This window comes from Pongo abelii, chromosome 3 (assembly GCF_028885655.2).
Source record: "Pongo abelii isolate AG06213 chromosome 3, NHGRI_mPonAbe1-v2.0_pri, whole genome shotgun sequence".
NCBI lineage: Eukaryota > Metazoa > Chordata > Mammalia > Primates > Hominidae > Pongo > Pongo abelii.
This window is the reverse complement of record NC_071988.2, coordinates 116,036,608-116,054,424: the sequence shown is the minus strand read 5'-3', so window position 1 is coordinate 116,054,424 and position 17,817 is coordinate 116,036,608. Positions and strand designations below refer to the sequence as shown.

Sequence of the window (17,817 nt, the reverse complement as noted above, 5' to 3'; positions counted from 1 at the left end):
CGTTCTACTGTTTCTATGAAGATGACTACTTTAATTCTTTTTTCGGAGACGGAGTCTCACTCCGTTACCCAGGCTGGAGTACAGTGGCACGATCCCGGCTCACTGCAACCTCCACCTCCCTGGTTCAAACGATTCTCCTGCCTCAGCCTCCCGAATAGCTGGGACTACAGGTACGTGCCACCAAGCCTGGCTAATTTTTGTATTTTTAGTAGAGACGGGGTTTCTCCATGTTGATCAGGCTGGTCTCGAACTCCCGACCTCCAGTGATCCGCCTGCCTTGGCCTCCCAAAATGCTGGGATTACAGGCATGAGCCACCACGCCCGGCCCGAAGATGACTACATTAGATACCTCCTATCAGTGGAATCATACAATATTTGTCTTTTTGTGCACATTCCTCATTTTACTTAGTGTCTGGCTCAATTGACTACTGCTTCTCTTTTCCTGTCATCTGTGCCTCAACCCTATTTACCTGCCTGTTTTTAGTAGTATTTCACTGGCTGTTCTGTTTCCTGAGAGTTCTCTATCCTAGGCTTTATTTCTCTGTACTCTGCTATCACTAGTACAGTGACATTACTCTGTCCTGTAGCTTTAACACCACCTAATGTCCAGATTTATATCTAGCCCAGCTCTCTCCTATGAGTAGTAGCCCATATTTTGAATTGCCCTTTAGTTATTAATACCTCTAATATCTCTCTGTCTCAAATCATCTTTCACCATGTCCAAATGACTCTGCTTCCAAATTTATATTTTTAATCCATCAGTGGTGTGATGGGTCCCCTACCAGGTTACTTAAAGGTGTTACATTCAATGCTTGAACCTTGAGGGCCAGGCAGTTAGCTAAGGCCATGGTGCCTAGCCGAGGAGCAGGGGTCCCTGAGAATGCAAACATCCTGAGGCATGGCTGGGAATATACCAAGGAAAAAAGTCCCATCACACACACACACGTGTGCGCACGCACACACACACACACACACACACACACGGCAAAGAGCCAGAAAATTAGCTTAAAAGCAGCCTAGAGATGGGAGGCGGTGTGGATCTCTTGGAGCCATACTGCTGCAGTCCAGCAGTGCCCTGTATGTATGTCCTAATAAACTCATCTACTCATCAAGTTGGACTTGTCCGAGTCATTCTCTTGGCAACGTCCCAGTTTTCCCAGTTTGCGGAGGGTTAGGGGGGCATTACAGTCCCAAGATTTTCTCATTACACCATCCATCTACCCCATTTCTCTGCTACCACCCTCTCTCATCTCGACTATGATAAGCACTAATTTATACTAGTGATTTAAGAACTGTCTAACTGCTCTCTTGCTTCCTCTCTTGCCAAATCCTGCCCCTTCCAGCCCCTGTGTTTTCTGGCATGGTTTAGTATAGCCCATGTGCTTTAAGAAAAAACAACAAAACACATTTTATCAAATCATTCTTTTGATTAAAACCTTGCAACGAATTCCTACTGCAGTTAGGATGATACCCAAAGTGCTTAACATGCTCTACAAATCCCCAAATGACCTGTTATGATCAACCTCTCAAGTACCTTTCCACACCAATTTTCCCTTTATTCATTGAACTCCAGTCACATTAGACTACCTGTTCAATGTCTTGAACAAACTAAGTTCTTCCAGAATTCAGGCTCTTGGTCATTAATGACAATATTATTATCTTTATTTTTTAACTTACACGTAAATCATTTGTTAATAATAAAAGCAAATATTTTTTCATCGCTTAATATGTATCATCATATTTAATCCTTCCAATAATCTTTCAACGCTGGTACTAAAATTATCCTTGGTAATTTACTAAAGTTAGTACTTTGATATATGGTGGAGCTACTGTACCGGCACCCATGGTTAGAATAACTTCAGTGGAATGAGAAGAACAGAAACCAGGCTGCAGGGGCCTGGTGCAGTGGCTCACACCTGTAATCTCAGCACTTTGGGAGGCCAAAGCGGGTGGATCACCTGAGGTCAGGAGTTCAAGACCAGCCTGGCCAACAAGGCAAAACCCCGTCTCTACTAAAAAAAATATAAAAATTAGCTGGGTGTGGTAGTGGGTGCCTGTAATCCCAGCTACTCGGGAGGCTGAGGCAGGAGAATCACTTGAACCTGGGAGGCGGAGGTTGCAGTGAGCCAAGATCCCGCCATTGCATTCCAGCCTGGATGAGAGAGCGAAACTCCGTCTCAAAAAGAAACCAGGCTGCAGGATGGTAAAGTTCTCTATCAGTAATAAAATTTCAAAATGTTAATTTGGGTCATCCGATTTTGATGGAATTATATGCAAACTATGTAAGAAGAAATCTGTCACAAAGGCGAACCTTAAAAAAATCTTAAAAATAATGCAAACATTTTCTTTTACAGCATAAAAATAGCATCTTCAATTAAAATTTAAAATGCTTCCTATTTCTGAATATAAATATGATAAAATGATCAAATAGAGTGACTTATTACATACCCACATGACGAGTTTTCAGTAAGAGGAAAAATTCACAAACCTTGAAATATACATTTTATTAAAAGGTAAAGGAGGAAAATGACAATAAATTGTCCTTGGTATTCTACTTCCACAAAGCAAACTTTTACGTAATAATATTGCTAAGCAGAAACTAGAATATATCAGGGTCATAGCTAGATTCTGCCCTTATAGCAAAGCTATTTATTTTAGCCAAGGAAACTGCTAGGCATGTGAAAAAAGTAAGTATCTTCTGCTGGCTTCCTGACAATAAATACGTTGAGTTTGCTCATTTGTAACTATGACCTCCCTTCTGGAAAACTAAATCAACTAAACCTCAGGTGAGAATTTCTGGTACTGTCAATCATAAGCTATCCATTTATTAATTGATTTTCAATAGTCTTTGTTTCTGTAGCAGCCTGAAAATGTTACTTGAGCCTGCTAATTCTACATTTATTACATAGATGGCATCCTGAGAATTTAAAAATAAGCAAGTAGAGGTATCCTTGCTTTGCACATGGCAGACAAGGAGGACTGGATCTTAGAGGCTAAAAGGTTATGAAATAAATTATCAAACATGAAAATACTACCCAAAATGAGGTTGATTTTTTGTAAGAGCAAAGAAGGACTAACTCAAAGAAATCATTTTTCTAGGAGCTTCCCACTTACTTAAGCAAGGAAAAGACAGGCAAACAAAAAGGGATATTGCTGAAGGAATTGGAACTTATTATTTGTTGTTATACAGTGAATGTTTGTGTCCCCCCAGCCCCAAATCATATATCAAAATCCTAACCCCCTATGTGATACTATTAGGAGGTGAGGCCTCTGGGAGATGATTAGGTCACACAGGCAGAGAGCGCTCATGAATGGGGTCCCTTATAAGAGACACCTCAGAGAGCTCCCTCTCTCCTACCATATGAGGATACAGTGAGAAGGCATCATCTATGAACTAAGAAGCAGTCCCTCACCAGACACTGAGTGTACAGGTACCTTGATCTTGACTTCCCAGCCTCCAGAACTATGAAAAATAACTGTTTGTTGTTTAAGCCACCCAGTCCATGATATTTTTGTTCTAGCAGCTTGATCTAACTAAGACATTTGTATTAGGGAAAGAATTTCCTCTTTGATGATATTTTCCATTTTCTCACATCTTTCAAACTCTAGCTTTATAACTCTTACACATTTCTCTGTTGTTGCCACTCCATAATGGATTTTATCATTATTAAGTGTTCAATACTTAATATTTTGTAAATTCTTTAGTTATCTAGAGTATTCTTTGATCTCTATATAGAAAATGTTCTATAGGGTCTAAAGCCAGGTAAAGAATGAGCATTTTTTATCTATACAAAATGCAAATATAATATGAAGATTTTAAGGTGTAATGACAACTTAAAAGTCACTTGGAGCAATCCCCTGATAAAAGCCTAACTCCCTCAGTAACTGCAGGGCACTTACCACTAACCTTAGGCCCTCTCACTTTCCATCATCAATTTCTTCACTGGATCATTCTGATCCATGACTTCAGAGATTTATACTAGTTAGAAATAGCTTCTTATATGCGACAAAAATCTGCCCTTTTGTAGTTTTAACATAATCCTAATATTAGAAAAAGAATTTATAAACAAGAAAGGTATTTTTCAGATTTGGGATAAAGAGGAGAAAGGCATGTATTATTTAATAAATAGTGTTGAGTCAAGTTACCTGTTTGAAAACATAAAAGAATACGTCTGAATGTGTACCATTGAACAGCCACCCACAGTGAATCCTTAAAGAGGCCACATGTCTTGAGAAAGCCAGCACAGTACCTCATGCTCCAGTGAGAGTGTCCTGTTGGCATTACAGAACACCAGCCAAGTGGCTACACACTCACTAGCCAAATATTCTGGATCATATGTCCCAAACGCACCCTTTCAATCACTCATTGCATTCACTCATTCATTCAATAACAAAAAACAATTACTTGAATTCCCACTTTGTGTCAAGCACCTTTACACATCCTATTGTCTACTTTAATTTCCTGCCCTCATGAAGCTTACATTCTAGTATCCATTTTCCTGTAATGGACTCTGAGGATTAATCACATCATGCTTCCCACTTACCCTTGTTTACCTGCCACAACCAGAAGTTCAAATCCCTTGGGTCATCCAACATCTCCTGGACTCTTATTTCTTCACTGCTTTGTGCATCTCCTAATCTAATCACTTCACCATCTATCACAGCCCTCACAAACCCATTACTGTTTTACTATATCTTCTTTACAGTCTCTTCAAACAGATGTTGCTTTTTCTTTCATATGCCTTATTCTTATAAATCTGGAGATGGAGCAAGTGTCCTCCTCACTACTGTTTTAACTACTATCAGTCATCTTTGATCCTCCAAAATGCCAAGTCCTTGGAGGCTCACTATACCATTCACTATATGGCCTTCCCACTGTCTTGTCTCTACCTCACCCACTGTTTATTTTAGCTCCTGACTGCCTTCCTCTTTACCCCATTCCAACAATCTCTCATGATTATTTCAATAATCATGCACAATCACTGAATACATAATCTTACTATTAAGTTATTTGATTTCTTCAATTTAATGATATATTCCCCTAAGGCTAAGCCTTACACCTGGAATATATCAGCATGCACTCCAAAATTCATAACCTTTAATTTTTCATCAACAAGGACAACATGTCTGAAATCTAAATTTTAAGGACCCTTTTTATTTCCTCACTCAGTCTGCTATCTCTTGATTCTATTAGCTTTTTTTACTGTACCAAATTGACTCTGACCAATCTCACTAACTCTTATCAATTGAAATAATTCTTTACAAATTCACTGACTTACCAATTTTCCACTCTCCATTACCCTCCACCTCAATATTTCTATACACCTATCAGTTCTTCCTCTAAAATACAAACCTATCCAATGCTCTCCATGTCCACGGCAACTACATTGCTTACCTGAACTATGGGGATACTCATAACAGTCTCCTGCTTCCATTATTTCTCCCTTACAATTAATTTTCCATAGTATTCAGGGTGATCTGTTAAAAATATACATCAGATGTTACTCCTATGACTACAGTCTTATATTAGGCCTCTCATTTAATTAGGAAAATAATCTAAACTCCTTAACACAACCTACAAGGCAGTCAATAATCTGGCCCCTGACTACTTCACGTAATCTCTTATCGTTCTCTCTCTTATTTACTATGCCCCATTCATAATGGCTTCTTTTTCAGTTCCTTAAACACACCAACTGATTCCTGTCTCAGGGACTCTGCATTTGCTGTTCCTTCTGCCTGGAGAGGACATCTCCACATCCTCATGACTGACTCTTTCAGGGCACTCACATTTCAGCTCAAATTATTTTATTTTTCTCTAACTAGAGTCTAATGACCTTACTCTTCCCCTCCCCTCATTATATTCATGTTGTACTATATTACTTTATAGAATATATCATAACCTAAAACTGTATTATTTCCTTATTTTTCTTTTTCATTGCATGTCTGCTCTACTAGACTAAGTTCATAATAGCACTTTCATTTTCCTAGAAACCAGCACAAATAAGTGCCTCATAAACATTTGTTGGATGTATTTATTATATATAATATATGCTAAACATGAGCAGGTGCCACTGCTAACAAGTGAGGCCTGAGACTAAAGGAGAATGTTTAGAGGAAAAGACCCACTTGGATTTAGGTCAAAGAACCAGCCCAGATTATCATCTAATCAACTACTCATATAACTGCTTCTCACCCAAAGACAGCTTAATTGTCTCAGTGAGTCTTCAGTTGATTTTCTTGGGATTATCTATGTAATTGTCAGAGATTAACGTCAATGACTAGCATAATATGCCACCAGGTGGGATTTGCTAGTGCAGAACAGAACTATTGCTTATCATTTTAGGAGCCATACAACATGACTAACTCTTACTGGGTTTATTTTCTTTTAAAATTCCCACTTCTTCTTTAATATTTAGTTTTGCCAGCATTATTGGTTATTGAACATGTATGCTATATCTCCCTGCTTCATGGTACTCACAAATATGGGCAGCAAGTTGTGGATCTCCTCATCCAAGTCACTAATTAATCCTTTAAACAATATTCTTTGGTTAAACTCCTTCAACCTTTTATGCATTTAAAAACATACTTATCAACCTCATTTTATTATTAAATTCAAAGGAATTTTAAGGGCCTTTCTCTGATGAATTGTTAAAATTAACATCTCCCCCAATCTATCCAAAATGTGTTAAGTTGGATGTGATGTGTTTCTTGAGAACTTATTCTGCGTCTTGGCAATTCTGCCCTCCTCTTCTCAGTGCTCACTAGCCATGCTTTTCAGAACGCCTGCTTGACTTTTTTCCAGATTATCTCAAGTTCAAATTAGTTAATGGTTAGAAGTTAACTTTTCTTCTTTTTTGAAAATCCGTACTATATTTTCCTTTTACCACTCTTCTATTTTCTTTCCCATCCAGGATTTGAAACAAATGCAGATAGTACTCAGTGAATCTCATCTGTAAGTCCTCTACATACCCTGAGCTGTAAGTCATTAAGAAAAAGAGTCTAGTGAGAACCATTTAGAATCACTTTCTATATAGGGCTTCAAATCCCTCCAGGATGTAAATAAACCTCTGGGTTTCGGTTATTTTTATTTGCTCTTTCAACACAGAGCATTTATTAGTTTCACAATCACCCCTGACAACATCACTTCTGTTTTCTACTTATCCCTTGAACAGACGTTATCTGATTGTTTTACCTTTCATATATAAAGGACTTTTGGTTTTACTGTTGGTGGGTATACTTTTTGTAAACATAACCTGTGATGCTGCTCCAACATCCCTGCTAAGAGCTTTGCTGATTTTAACAAGTATGTGATTCCACTGCTGTAAGCCAAGGGTAAACTTGATTCCACCAAATTTGCTTAAGTGGTACTTCTCTGTATTAAAGCTTCAAGTTCACTCACTGTCTAACCAATGATATACAGCTACCTGAAGACATTAAAATCTTTCAGAAATTTATTCTTAATTTTTTTCTTCTTATAAATTACTAGCATATCAGGATAAAGAATAAAGTGTGTGAAGAGGCAAAATAAGTGTGTACCACTAACTTGAAAATTCCGCAACAGTTGTCACCTTAGTTTTAACACATTCTTCTGTTCAAAGATACAAATTCAGAATCTTTGGGAGTAGTCAATTAGTTCATCTGTGAGATGAACACCTATTACAGAGTTGGACACAGGAGTAGCATTCAAACAATACCCTTTAATAGATACAAAAATAGAAAAACACAAAAGAGAATACATGGACACATGAGACTAATTTTTAGATAAATGCAATTTGTAGATAGTTCTTTAATTTGACTAAAAGGAAAATGAAGATGTCTAAATATCCATACCTGTCATATGCTTTATACTATATAATATAATATATTGGTTCAATTTTCTTTTATAAAATCATATCATTCTAATAAATCTTCACATAATATAAAAGTAGGAAAACTTGGACTTCTGAAACCTGCAATGTGACTGAAATACATAAAATAGAATAACAGCAAAAGATAGAAATTAAGCCTTCCATGATTTTGAAGTCTGCCTATTATCAATGCTCTTAATTAACTTTTAAAATTGTGATTTCTTTTGAAGTAAAAAAAAAAAATCTAAAGTGCAGGAGTCTTCTTCAATACTGAGTTTTAGTAAACATAAGTTTCTTTAATTATCTGGTTTAATTCAATAGAATAATTTTATTGTGTAATTTACTTCTCTAAAGGTGAAATGGAAAACAACTTATCCAAACAGCATTATAAGAGAAGGATTACTGGTCTGACAAAATTCTGCCTTTAAGGAACGTGGTGAATATTCTGGGATTATGAAAGCCAACTTGGCATATTACGAACACTGACTTTTATAAATAACAGATCCTTATAGGTGCTAATAGTACAAGTTTAATTTGGTAAACAACAACAACAACAGGCATTTCCAGCATTAAACAGAATTAAACAATTTGGATGTGAAAATACAGAGGAACTATGTTTCTTGGCTCAACAATTTTTAAGTACTAGTCTCACAAGGAACTGAAGTGTAGTAATTACTTATGTTCAATAGATGGCGACCTTTACATTGTAGTCAGCAAAACAGTATTTGCATAAAACAGTATACTCAACCAGCAGAAAATCAAACATCAATTACAAATATTCCACATTTTGCAAGAGACAAAAATTACTTGATCATATACACCATTTTTTGACAGGTGGTCTTTTTTACAGGTTGGCAAACATATTTTGTGGGAAGGTATCTTGCTGTTCTATTTTTTGGGGCAAGTCCAATTGCTAATTCTTATCTCATGAAAATATGTGCAAATATCAGGCTAGGGAATAATTCCTGCTTTCTTTGCATAGCTTATTAAGAATAGCAGCTTTAGGTAATATATTCAACTAACGTGTCTTACTTAATAAGGATATGTCACAACACCAGTATGTTTGTGAAATACAGCAATAATGAAGACATGGGATGGGTCAGCAAACTATTTCTTCATTAATCTATTTTGTGTGGGTCAATGAATATCAACAAAGTTTTGAAAAAACTTACAAAGCAGTATGTTCAGAAATATGTAATTTATGCTTCCTAAATTTTCAATGAATGTACGAAGGCAATAGGTTTCTCCTTAAGAAGTAATTTTAACTCTATTCTTCCAGTGCTAAAATTCCATTCTGACGGCCTTCAGCCAGAAATCATGTGGACATTATTTGGTGCTAGAAGATAGCCTATAAGAAGATGGTTTCCCCACTCAACATAACTGTTTTAGTTTGTGTATTGTAACTGGTAACCTGAGTTTGAATTGTTTTTCTACTAAAGGGAGAAGCAGTCACTCCTCTCCTAATGAGCATTTTAATTCCTTGACAATTGGGAAGCCATATCATACTTTATAATTCTTAGCCATCGATATGGTTTGGCTCTGTGTCCCCACCCAAATCACATGTCAAATTGTAATCCCCACGTGTTGAGGGAGGGACCTGGCAGGAGGTGACTGGATCATTCGGGTGGTTTTCCCATGCTGTTCTTGCGACAGTGAGTTTGTTATCATGAGATCTGGTTGCTTAAAAGTGTGTGGCACCTCCCCCTTCTCTCTCTCTCCTGCTCCACCATTGTGAAGATGTACCAGCTTCCCCTTCACTTTCCACCATGATTGTAAGTTTCCTGAGGACTCCCAACCATGATTCCTGTTAAGCCTGTGGAACTATGAGTCAATTAAACTGCTTCCTCATAAATTACTCAGTCTCAGGTAGTTCTTTATAGCAGTATGAGAACAGACTAATACAACCATAATAAATATGTGAAAAATCAGAACCCATCATTCTTTAAGCAAGGGAGATAAAGAAAAGACTGATAAAAATATGTTTTGATCATTATTTTAGATACCCTTTTGCTAAACTAAAATGACACTTTATACTTATATATAACATTAAAAATTTGAAACTACATAGATTGATATTATTATAATATAGTAGAAAATGAGAAGATGGTGAGATCAAGAAAAACATTTTTTAACTTAAATATACTTTGACAATATGATTTTTCGGCATAAACGTGTGTGTGTGTGTGCGCATGTGTAACATAATTATCTCTAAATAAAATTTTCTATGGTCTCCCATAATTCTCTATTCTGGTAGGCCATATATTATTAACAACTTTCTATTATTAATAGTTACTGATAAGATGGCTGTTGCCTCTTTTAAATCAATGTTGTAGATTAGATTCTTAAATTTAAACATTTCCTTATTAATGATAAAATTTTCTCTATTGGTATTTCTATTCGGAGCACTAAGCATCTCATATACCTATTTCTAAAATTGTTATTCTCTCCTCATGGGAATCACCAAGCTCTTCATGTTGAAACACACCAAAAACACAAAGGAAGACATTAAAAAACAAATGTTCATTTAATGAAAAAAAGTCTTTCACTAATTAACAAACAGAAAATACACTAATTAACAAACAGAAAATATCAAGAAAAAAGTGTCAACTTTTGGCAATTAGATTACTCCAACAAAGTACAATTCCCCTTTCAAGTGACTTAGGTAGGGTTTCACTTTACTTTCAATATAGGTATTAATGTTTTGATATTTTAATGTCTTGATATTTATATCGAACTCATATTCCATTAGAAATAGTGTGTGCCATGCTGTAAACTATTTCCCTAAAATTAGAGAATTGGAAAAATATGCAATTATATATAATTAGTAACTTTTAGTACCAAACATGGTGGGGCATACTAAAATTCTTACATTCAAAGGGCTTATACTCTAGTTGAGGAAAGAGAACATGGAGACAGATACCTGTCATTCAAAGGTAAAAAGGAAGCACCAAAAGAGAGGTGACAACAATGCTTCCAATTGGGTCCAAGTCAATGATTCTACTTAAGAATAACTTTTTCTTAAATGATAATCTGTCAAAATGAGGATTAGTATACAAAGACAGTGTATGTTATGGATCGAACTGTATCCTTCCATTATTCATATGGTGAAGCCCTAACCCCCAATGTGACTATTTGGAGATAGGTCCTTTAAAGAGGTAATTAAGGTTAAATGAAGTCATAAGGGTGGAACCCTGACCCAATAGAACTGATATTCTCATGAGAAGAAGAGACCCCAGAGCTTTCATGAGAAGAAGAGACCCCAGAGCCTTCACTCTTTCTCTGTGCCCCCACAGAGAAAAAGCCACGTGAGGAGACACAGTGAGATAGTGGCCATATACAACCGTGAGGAAAGGCCTCAACAGACACCAATCCTGCTGGCACCTTGACCTAGAACTTACAGTCTCCAGAACTATAAGATAATAAGTTTCTACTGTCCCACCTAACCAGTCTGTGTATCTTGTGGCAGCCTAAACTGACTGAAAACAGTATATTTCTAACTGAAGAAACAGTGCACCAGAGATGAATTTTATAATCTTAACAACCACCTTCAAGATTAGTCATTTCATTGAATAGCTAGGCCTTTACTTACACAGCTACAGTTGCATCCAGGAAGAAATACAATGACTACTAGAATGCCTTTTCCTTCCAATTTATACTATTACACTAAGACTCTTGTTTTTAAAGAGCTCAAACTTTAGTTGGAAACTCAAGATATGTAGACAAATATCCATAAGACAAATTAGAAAAGCAAGTGTCAAATGAGAGGTAAAAATTATGTAGCATATAAGTTCAGAGGTGACAAGATTATTTCTACTGTGGGGTGGGGCAGTGGAGAGGGCACTCTGTAGGTGAGAATGTATGATTGTGGGAAGGAATAAGAAAATCTAGGCCAGACGCAATGGCTCACACCTACGATCCCAGGACTTTGGGAGGCTGAGGCAGGCAGATTGCCAAGAGTTCGAGACCAGCCTGGGAAACCTGGCGAAATCCTGCCTCTACAAAAAATTAGCCAGGTGTGGTGGTGTGTGCCTGTAGTTCCAGCTACTTGGGAGGCTGAGGTGGGAGGATCACTTGAGCCTGGGAGGTCGAGGTGCGGTGAGCCATGATGGCGCCACTGAACTTCTAGCCTGGGTGACAAAGCGAGACTCTGTCTCAAAAAACAAAACAAAACAAAACAAAACAAAACTTGGAAAAGGGAATATTTACACTCAGTGCAGTCATTCTCAGTAGCACACAACTGGCATATTGGGCTGGATGATTCTTCAGTCTGTGGGATTCTTCAGTGCATTGCAAGATATTTAGCATCCTCCTTCCTTTTAATATCTGTACATTAGCTTACACATTTCCAAAGGCTACTCAGCAACAGAATCTCCCCAGGAGAGAACTAGGAGCAAACTTTTAAGGATGTGAAGAAAACAGATGTGTTCAAACAAAATTTATTAAGTGAAATTAAGTGGCTAAAACATAAGATTCCAAATGCTATATATGGAAGACTATAACATGCAAAATCATAATATTCTAAGTACTGCTTTCCTGTTTTAAGTGTTTATTACATTTACTCAGTAATCCTAATTTCCCATTTTGAAGCTTCTCATTTCATTGCTTCATTCACATATCTCTGATTATATTTGATTTCTAAATACATTTGCTTGCTCATTACTCTTAGGCTGCCTGTGATGAAGTCAACAAATAAACATTCTTAATTTAAGGCAAAAAAATTAAGTAAATGCATGTTCCTTTTGACTTCCACATGCCTTTCAGTCCTCCCTTAACTGATCTTTTACTTTGAAGACTTCTAAATGCTGTGTTTGTGATCTGGGTTGAAGATTTAAGGAGAAAAGATGACAAGTGACCAAGGCAAAGAAAGTGATGAGAAGATGAATAAAAGAGAACCTGTGCAACTGAGGTCTAAACTGGGGTCTACAAAAATATGATTGTTTTGCAGATCAGGTTCTCCAGAGAGCAGAGCTTAGCGCTTAGCATGCAAGATGCTTATTAAGAAATGCCTCTAGGGTCAACAACCGTGAAGGGGAAAGGACAGAAAAGGAAGCAGGAGTGGGCAGAAGAGGTGGAGTTGCCAAACAAAACTTAGGACAGCCTCAGCTGACACCACAGCAGCTCAGGAGCTAGAATGGTCCCTCCAAGTTGGTCTTAATTGGGATGAAATAACCAGGTTTTTTACTTCCCTCTCTTCCCACTTATCAATTAGTTCACTGCATGTGGGCAGCACCACCAAGCCTAGGGTCTTGAAGAGGGACTGTCTGCAGCTGAGGTGATTTGTGAAGGGGCTGGCACATGAAGGCTGTCTGCCTATGACACTCCCATCAGCAGAGGTATCAAGTCCTCCACTGAAGTGGTATCTGAGTGGGCAGCACAGTGTCCACCACAGATTCCAACTCCATATTTTAAAGAAGTGGAAACTTGGGGGCAGAAAGTAATCAGTGAGTTACAAATCTCAGTCTAAAACCCAGAATTTATCACTTGCTGCTTCTTACTACTTCTAACCAAGAAAAAAATGCTATGATCCCTATTTTGGAAAGAATGTGCAAAGAAATTATTTACTGGGTTTAAGGAATTTTCTGGAATGGGATAAACAAAAGCAAAGTGTCCAGACAGTTCTAGCCAAGATTTTACAGAGAAGACTAAATCCTCAAATTCATCACTATTGTGAAGAGCATCATAAGTCAAATGTAACACACCAAACTGTTTTCGTATTTTCTGTATGGTTTTATGTATGCTCTGCAGGATATTCTGTTTGTGTTCCCTACATACATGTTACCAACATATATTTATGCCTCTCTTTTCTAGGTCTTCATTGGGTCTCAACAGGAAAAATATTAAATTGTTAATAATCAGGGCTGGTACCAACTAGGTGAGCGCACTGCAATTAGCAGCCTGACTAACCTCCTTGCTTCTTCATTTTCTAATTTTATTTGCAAGCAGTTAGATATGATATAATAATTTCCCATTTAAAATGCTATGGATAGGAATGGGAATATAAGTGTTTTGTCTATGTACAGGAGTTCTGTTTTTCTAGCACGCTTCCCCACCTAGCCTGGACTCCAGCCACACTGACCTTTCTGTTCTGTGTTCTTGCCATGCTCCTTTCCACACTTGTCTCCCCACCCTCAAGTCATCACACGGCTGACTCCTTTTCCACTCCCAGCTGCTGGCATTAACATCGTCTCCTCAGAGGTCCACATAATCTAAAGTAATCCTTCCCTGACTAAGCCAAACTTATTTTATATTAACTTATTATCTTGGTAACACAATCACCTCAGATCATCTTGCTTATACATTTATCTGTTATTCATTACTGTATCCCTAGTACATTGATTAGTGCCTGGCATTTACATATACAGCAATTATGCATTTGAAAGAATGAATGCTGGCAATGAGTAAATATTTACGATTTATATGATTTTAAATACACATCAGAAACACAATAACTACGAAATTACATATCTGGAGGGAAAATCAATTCATTCTATATTTTTGAATAATTTTGAAAAAAAGAAGGAACTGCTACTCTGTGTCCTAATACCACAATTTGTATTAAATAAACTCTAAGATGTCTATATATCTGAGCCTTCCTAAAGGGCACAATGATGCACGAAAGAATGCTTTTGTTTCCACAAATACTGTAATTTTTGAGGTAACAAAAATACATTGGACCATGTGTGAGACAGTCTTCTGAATAAAACACTGTCAGAAGAAAATGTTGAGGCCAGGCATGGTGGCTCACGTCTGTAATCCTAGCACTTTGGGAGGCTGAGGCAGGCGGATAACTGGAGGTCAGGAGTTCGAGACCAGCCTGGCCAACATGGTGAAACCCTGTCTCTACTAAAAAAAAATATGAAAATTAGCTGGGCATGGTGGTACACACCTGTAATCCCAGCTACTCAGGAGGCTGAGGCAGGAGAATCACTCAAACCTGGGAGGTGGAGGTTGCAGTAAGCCAATACCGCGCCATCGCACTCCAGCCTGGGTGACAGAGCACAATTCTGTCTCAAATTTAAAAAAACAAAGAAAGAAAGAAAGAAATGTTGAAAACATTCTTAAGAGCAACTTCCCAATTTCACTTTAAAAACAAGCCTATAATGAAGAAAGTCTGTATAAGAAAGACAAACAAAAACAAGTCATAAATTAGGTCACTAGATTTACAATAATATTTTTGCAAGAAGCTTTTACAATTTTTGGCTAGCATTTAAGCTAGGAATATAAAATGTCCCAGGAGATTCACTGAGCTCAGGAATTCATCTTCTGACAGGGTCAAATGGAATGTCTTTTATGATCCTAGCTGAATATTTATCCTCATACTCAAGTATGGATCATTCCATTTATCTAAGTCTATGCTTTTAATGAAACACTAAATACTTCATTTTTAATTAAGCAAGGTATTAAATTTTTATTTTAACTACATCTGTTTTAAGTTGTAACTCTATACACTTTCTCTTGTCTGTATTAGGGAAAATTTTTCCCATTTACCTAAAATTCTTTTGAGTCTTCTTTCTGTCAACTCTGTAGTTATTCTAGAAATTGGATTCTTGGTGGAAAATACCATGTTTACTCTACCACACCATTTATTTTTATGAGGCTTTAATTCCATCGTCTCTCAGACATCATCTTTTGGGATCCTGGAAGAATTACTGGGTATAGGAAAGCCTGGTCTAAGAAAGTAGATTTTCTTACAGAGGCCAGAGACACAGTTATAACTGGGATTGATGTCAGCATCATAAAAACACAAGCAGGCAGGACCTCTGTCTTAGTATCTGAAGAAGAACTGATATGACAAAAGAAAGATGTCTTATATATCATGAGGTATACTAGAAATGAGCATGGATAAATCCTAGAATTATTTTTAAAACGCATTTGGTAGGCCAAATTTTATCAGTCACTATCTAAAATTAATGTTAGTTTCTCCAAATTATCAAGCAGTTGTACCAGACTATTATGTCACTAATGTGAAAGAATACCTGGAAAAATAAAAATAGACCCTTGAATGCAGGCAAGGTCCTTCAGCAGTAGTTTCACACAAATAATAATTCTATGTTGCACAATAGTCAACTGATTTTATGTTACTCACATAGGATACTACATATTGTAATAATTCAGGGGGAAAACCAAACATGATCCTTTACCGTGTTTTATTTATTTATTTATTTATTTATTTAGAGATGGAGTTTCGCTCTTGTTGCCCAGGCTGGAATGCAATGGTGCAATCTCAGCTCACCGCAACCTTCGCCTCCCAGGTTCAAGCAATTCTCCTGCCTCAGCCTCCCGAGTACCTGAGATTACAGGCATGCGCCACCACGCCTGGCTAATTTTGTATTTTTAGTAGAGATGGAGTTTCTCCATGTTGGTCAGTCTGGTCTTGAACTCCCAACCTCAGGTGATCTGCCCGCCTCGGCCTCCCAAAATGCTGAGATTACAGGCGTGAGCCACTGCACCTGGCCTGCCATGTTTTATACCCATATTTTAGTAACCTCACAAAGTTAAAAATGATTTCCAAATGAAATGTCAGATAATTGTTTATTTTACCCAGTTATACTGTAACAAGTCCTGGATGGCACTGTGTCTAGCCTCAAGGAAACAGAACAAGTACAAAGCTAAGTTAAAGGCAACTTTATTACAATACTTTTCCAAACTTCAAAATGCATTTATTACTAAATTTAGCTCTAATATATAATACACTATATTACAAGGCAGAAAGCATTTCTGGTCATATATTTAGCTTCCATGTATTGCCCAAAACACAGCTTCCTAGGAATAGCAGCAGTGCACAGTAGTTTATATCACTACGTAAAATATTTCTCTGATGTCTCATAATCACTCATATTGTAATTTATTTTATGTTCTTCTGATTTAAAAAAGCAAAGCTATCTTTTTTCCGTATCTTATTAGTTAATACCTAGAAATTATCTATACTCTAAAAATATCCACTAGAGATATTTCCTTTGATAGGAAATAGGATTTGCAAATCCAACCAAACCAAAGAATACTGTATTTCTCCATTGCAAATAGGGGTAAAATTCTCTTCTTTCCTTTTTCAGGAGCCAAATCTGGACCTCCTCCTCTTCATAGAGCCATCCTGAATAGTACCTACTTTAAAAGATACCTAAATCTACAACGCACACACTCTTCTTTAATAAAGTCTTCTCTGTTTATTCTTGCCTCCTTATATTTACTTATTTAGAATAATTTACAATCAACTTTGAATGTTACATAATAATGAACTTAAAAAGTAACTTGGGAAATGTTAATAACATAAAGGAAGTGTTTTCCAAATTAGACAAGGACATTATTTGCTCATTATCCTCTGCTTCAACCAACCAACTAACCAAATTCAACTTATGAAAATAATTTGTTTTCCAAGGTTACTACCCTAATAACAACAAAAACAGATACAAATCCACTGAATAGATCTAGTCCCTTAATTTTCTTTTTTTTTTTTTTTTTTGGTTTTACATTTGTGAGCTACCAACTAGCACAAAACATGTTCATCTTCCTTTTCTCACAACAATAGGAAATTGTTAGAAAAGTATAGAAAAAGTTCTAATTTTTCATAAGGCAAATTTAATACAGATTTTGCTATGAAGTTGAAAAAAAAAAGTAAATGAAAAGGTATGTGCTGGCTGCTTGGGGGGCAAGGCTCATAAATCACTGTACGTTAAGAGCACGTGCTGAAACTTCATGGTGCCAGTCACGTAATTTTGTGTATTTGGGACTAAAGACGTGAAGGGGTATCTTTTCCCTGTGGAAAAAAAAAAAAAAAAAAAAAAAGAGTGATAGAAGAGTCATAAGAAATAGAAGGAAAAAGGTTCTAGACTAATTCCATCATGCAGAAAACATGCCTTATAAAAGCTTAATTTCACATAGCTGTTTTATTAAGTGGCAAAAATCTTAAGGGTAGAGCATTTTTAGAAATATAGCAATTAATCCATAGATCCCTCTTGGAAACATACATTTT

The 17,817-nt window shown here is 36.8% G+C and overlaps 1 protein-coding gene and 1 long non-coding RNA gene across 5 annotated transcripts in view; one reads left to right on the top strand and one right to left on the bottom strand.

Moving 5' to 3' along the window:
- Positions 1–17,817, bottom strand: part of PDLIM5 (PDZ and LIM domain 5) — a 215,723-nt gene that overhangs the window by 64,960 nt on the left and 132,946 nt on the right. Inside the window, exon 9 of one of the 3 annotated variants that reach the window (XM_009240200.4) lies at positions 16,458–17,601. The exons of the other annotated variants lie outside the window; for them this stretch is intronic. Within the exon in view, the coding sequence (XP_009238475.2) occupies positions 17,508–17,601 (94 nt within the window). The 3' untranslated portion in view covers positions 16,458–17,507. Of the gene's footprint in view, positions 1–16,457; positions 17,602–17,817 lie in introns of those variants that run through there. 3 annotated transcript variants of the gene reach the window in all.
- On the top strand, positions 45–16,994 carry LOC129059033 (uncharacterized). Of its 2 annotated transcripts, XR_008524643.2 has the most exons (4): positions 45–170; positions 6,912–6,977; positions 13,656–13,719; positions 16,901–16,982. It is a non-coding gene; the product is annotated as an uncharacterized LOC129059033 (long non-coding RNA). The 2 variants fall into 2 exon arrangements; XR_008524644.2 differs by lacking the exon at positions 6,912–6,977 and having other exon boundaries at positions 50–170; positions 16,901–16,994.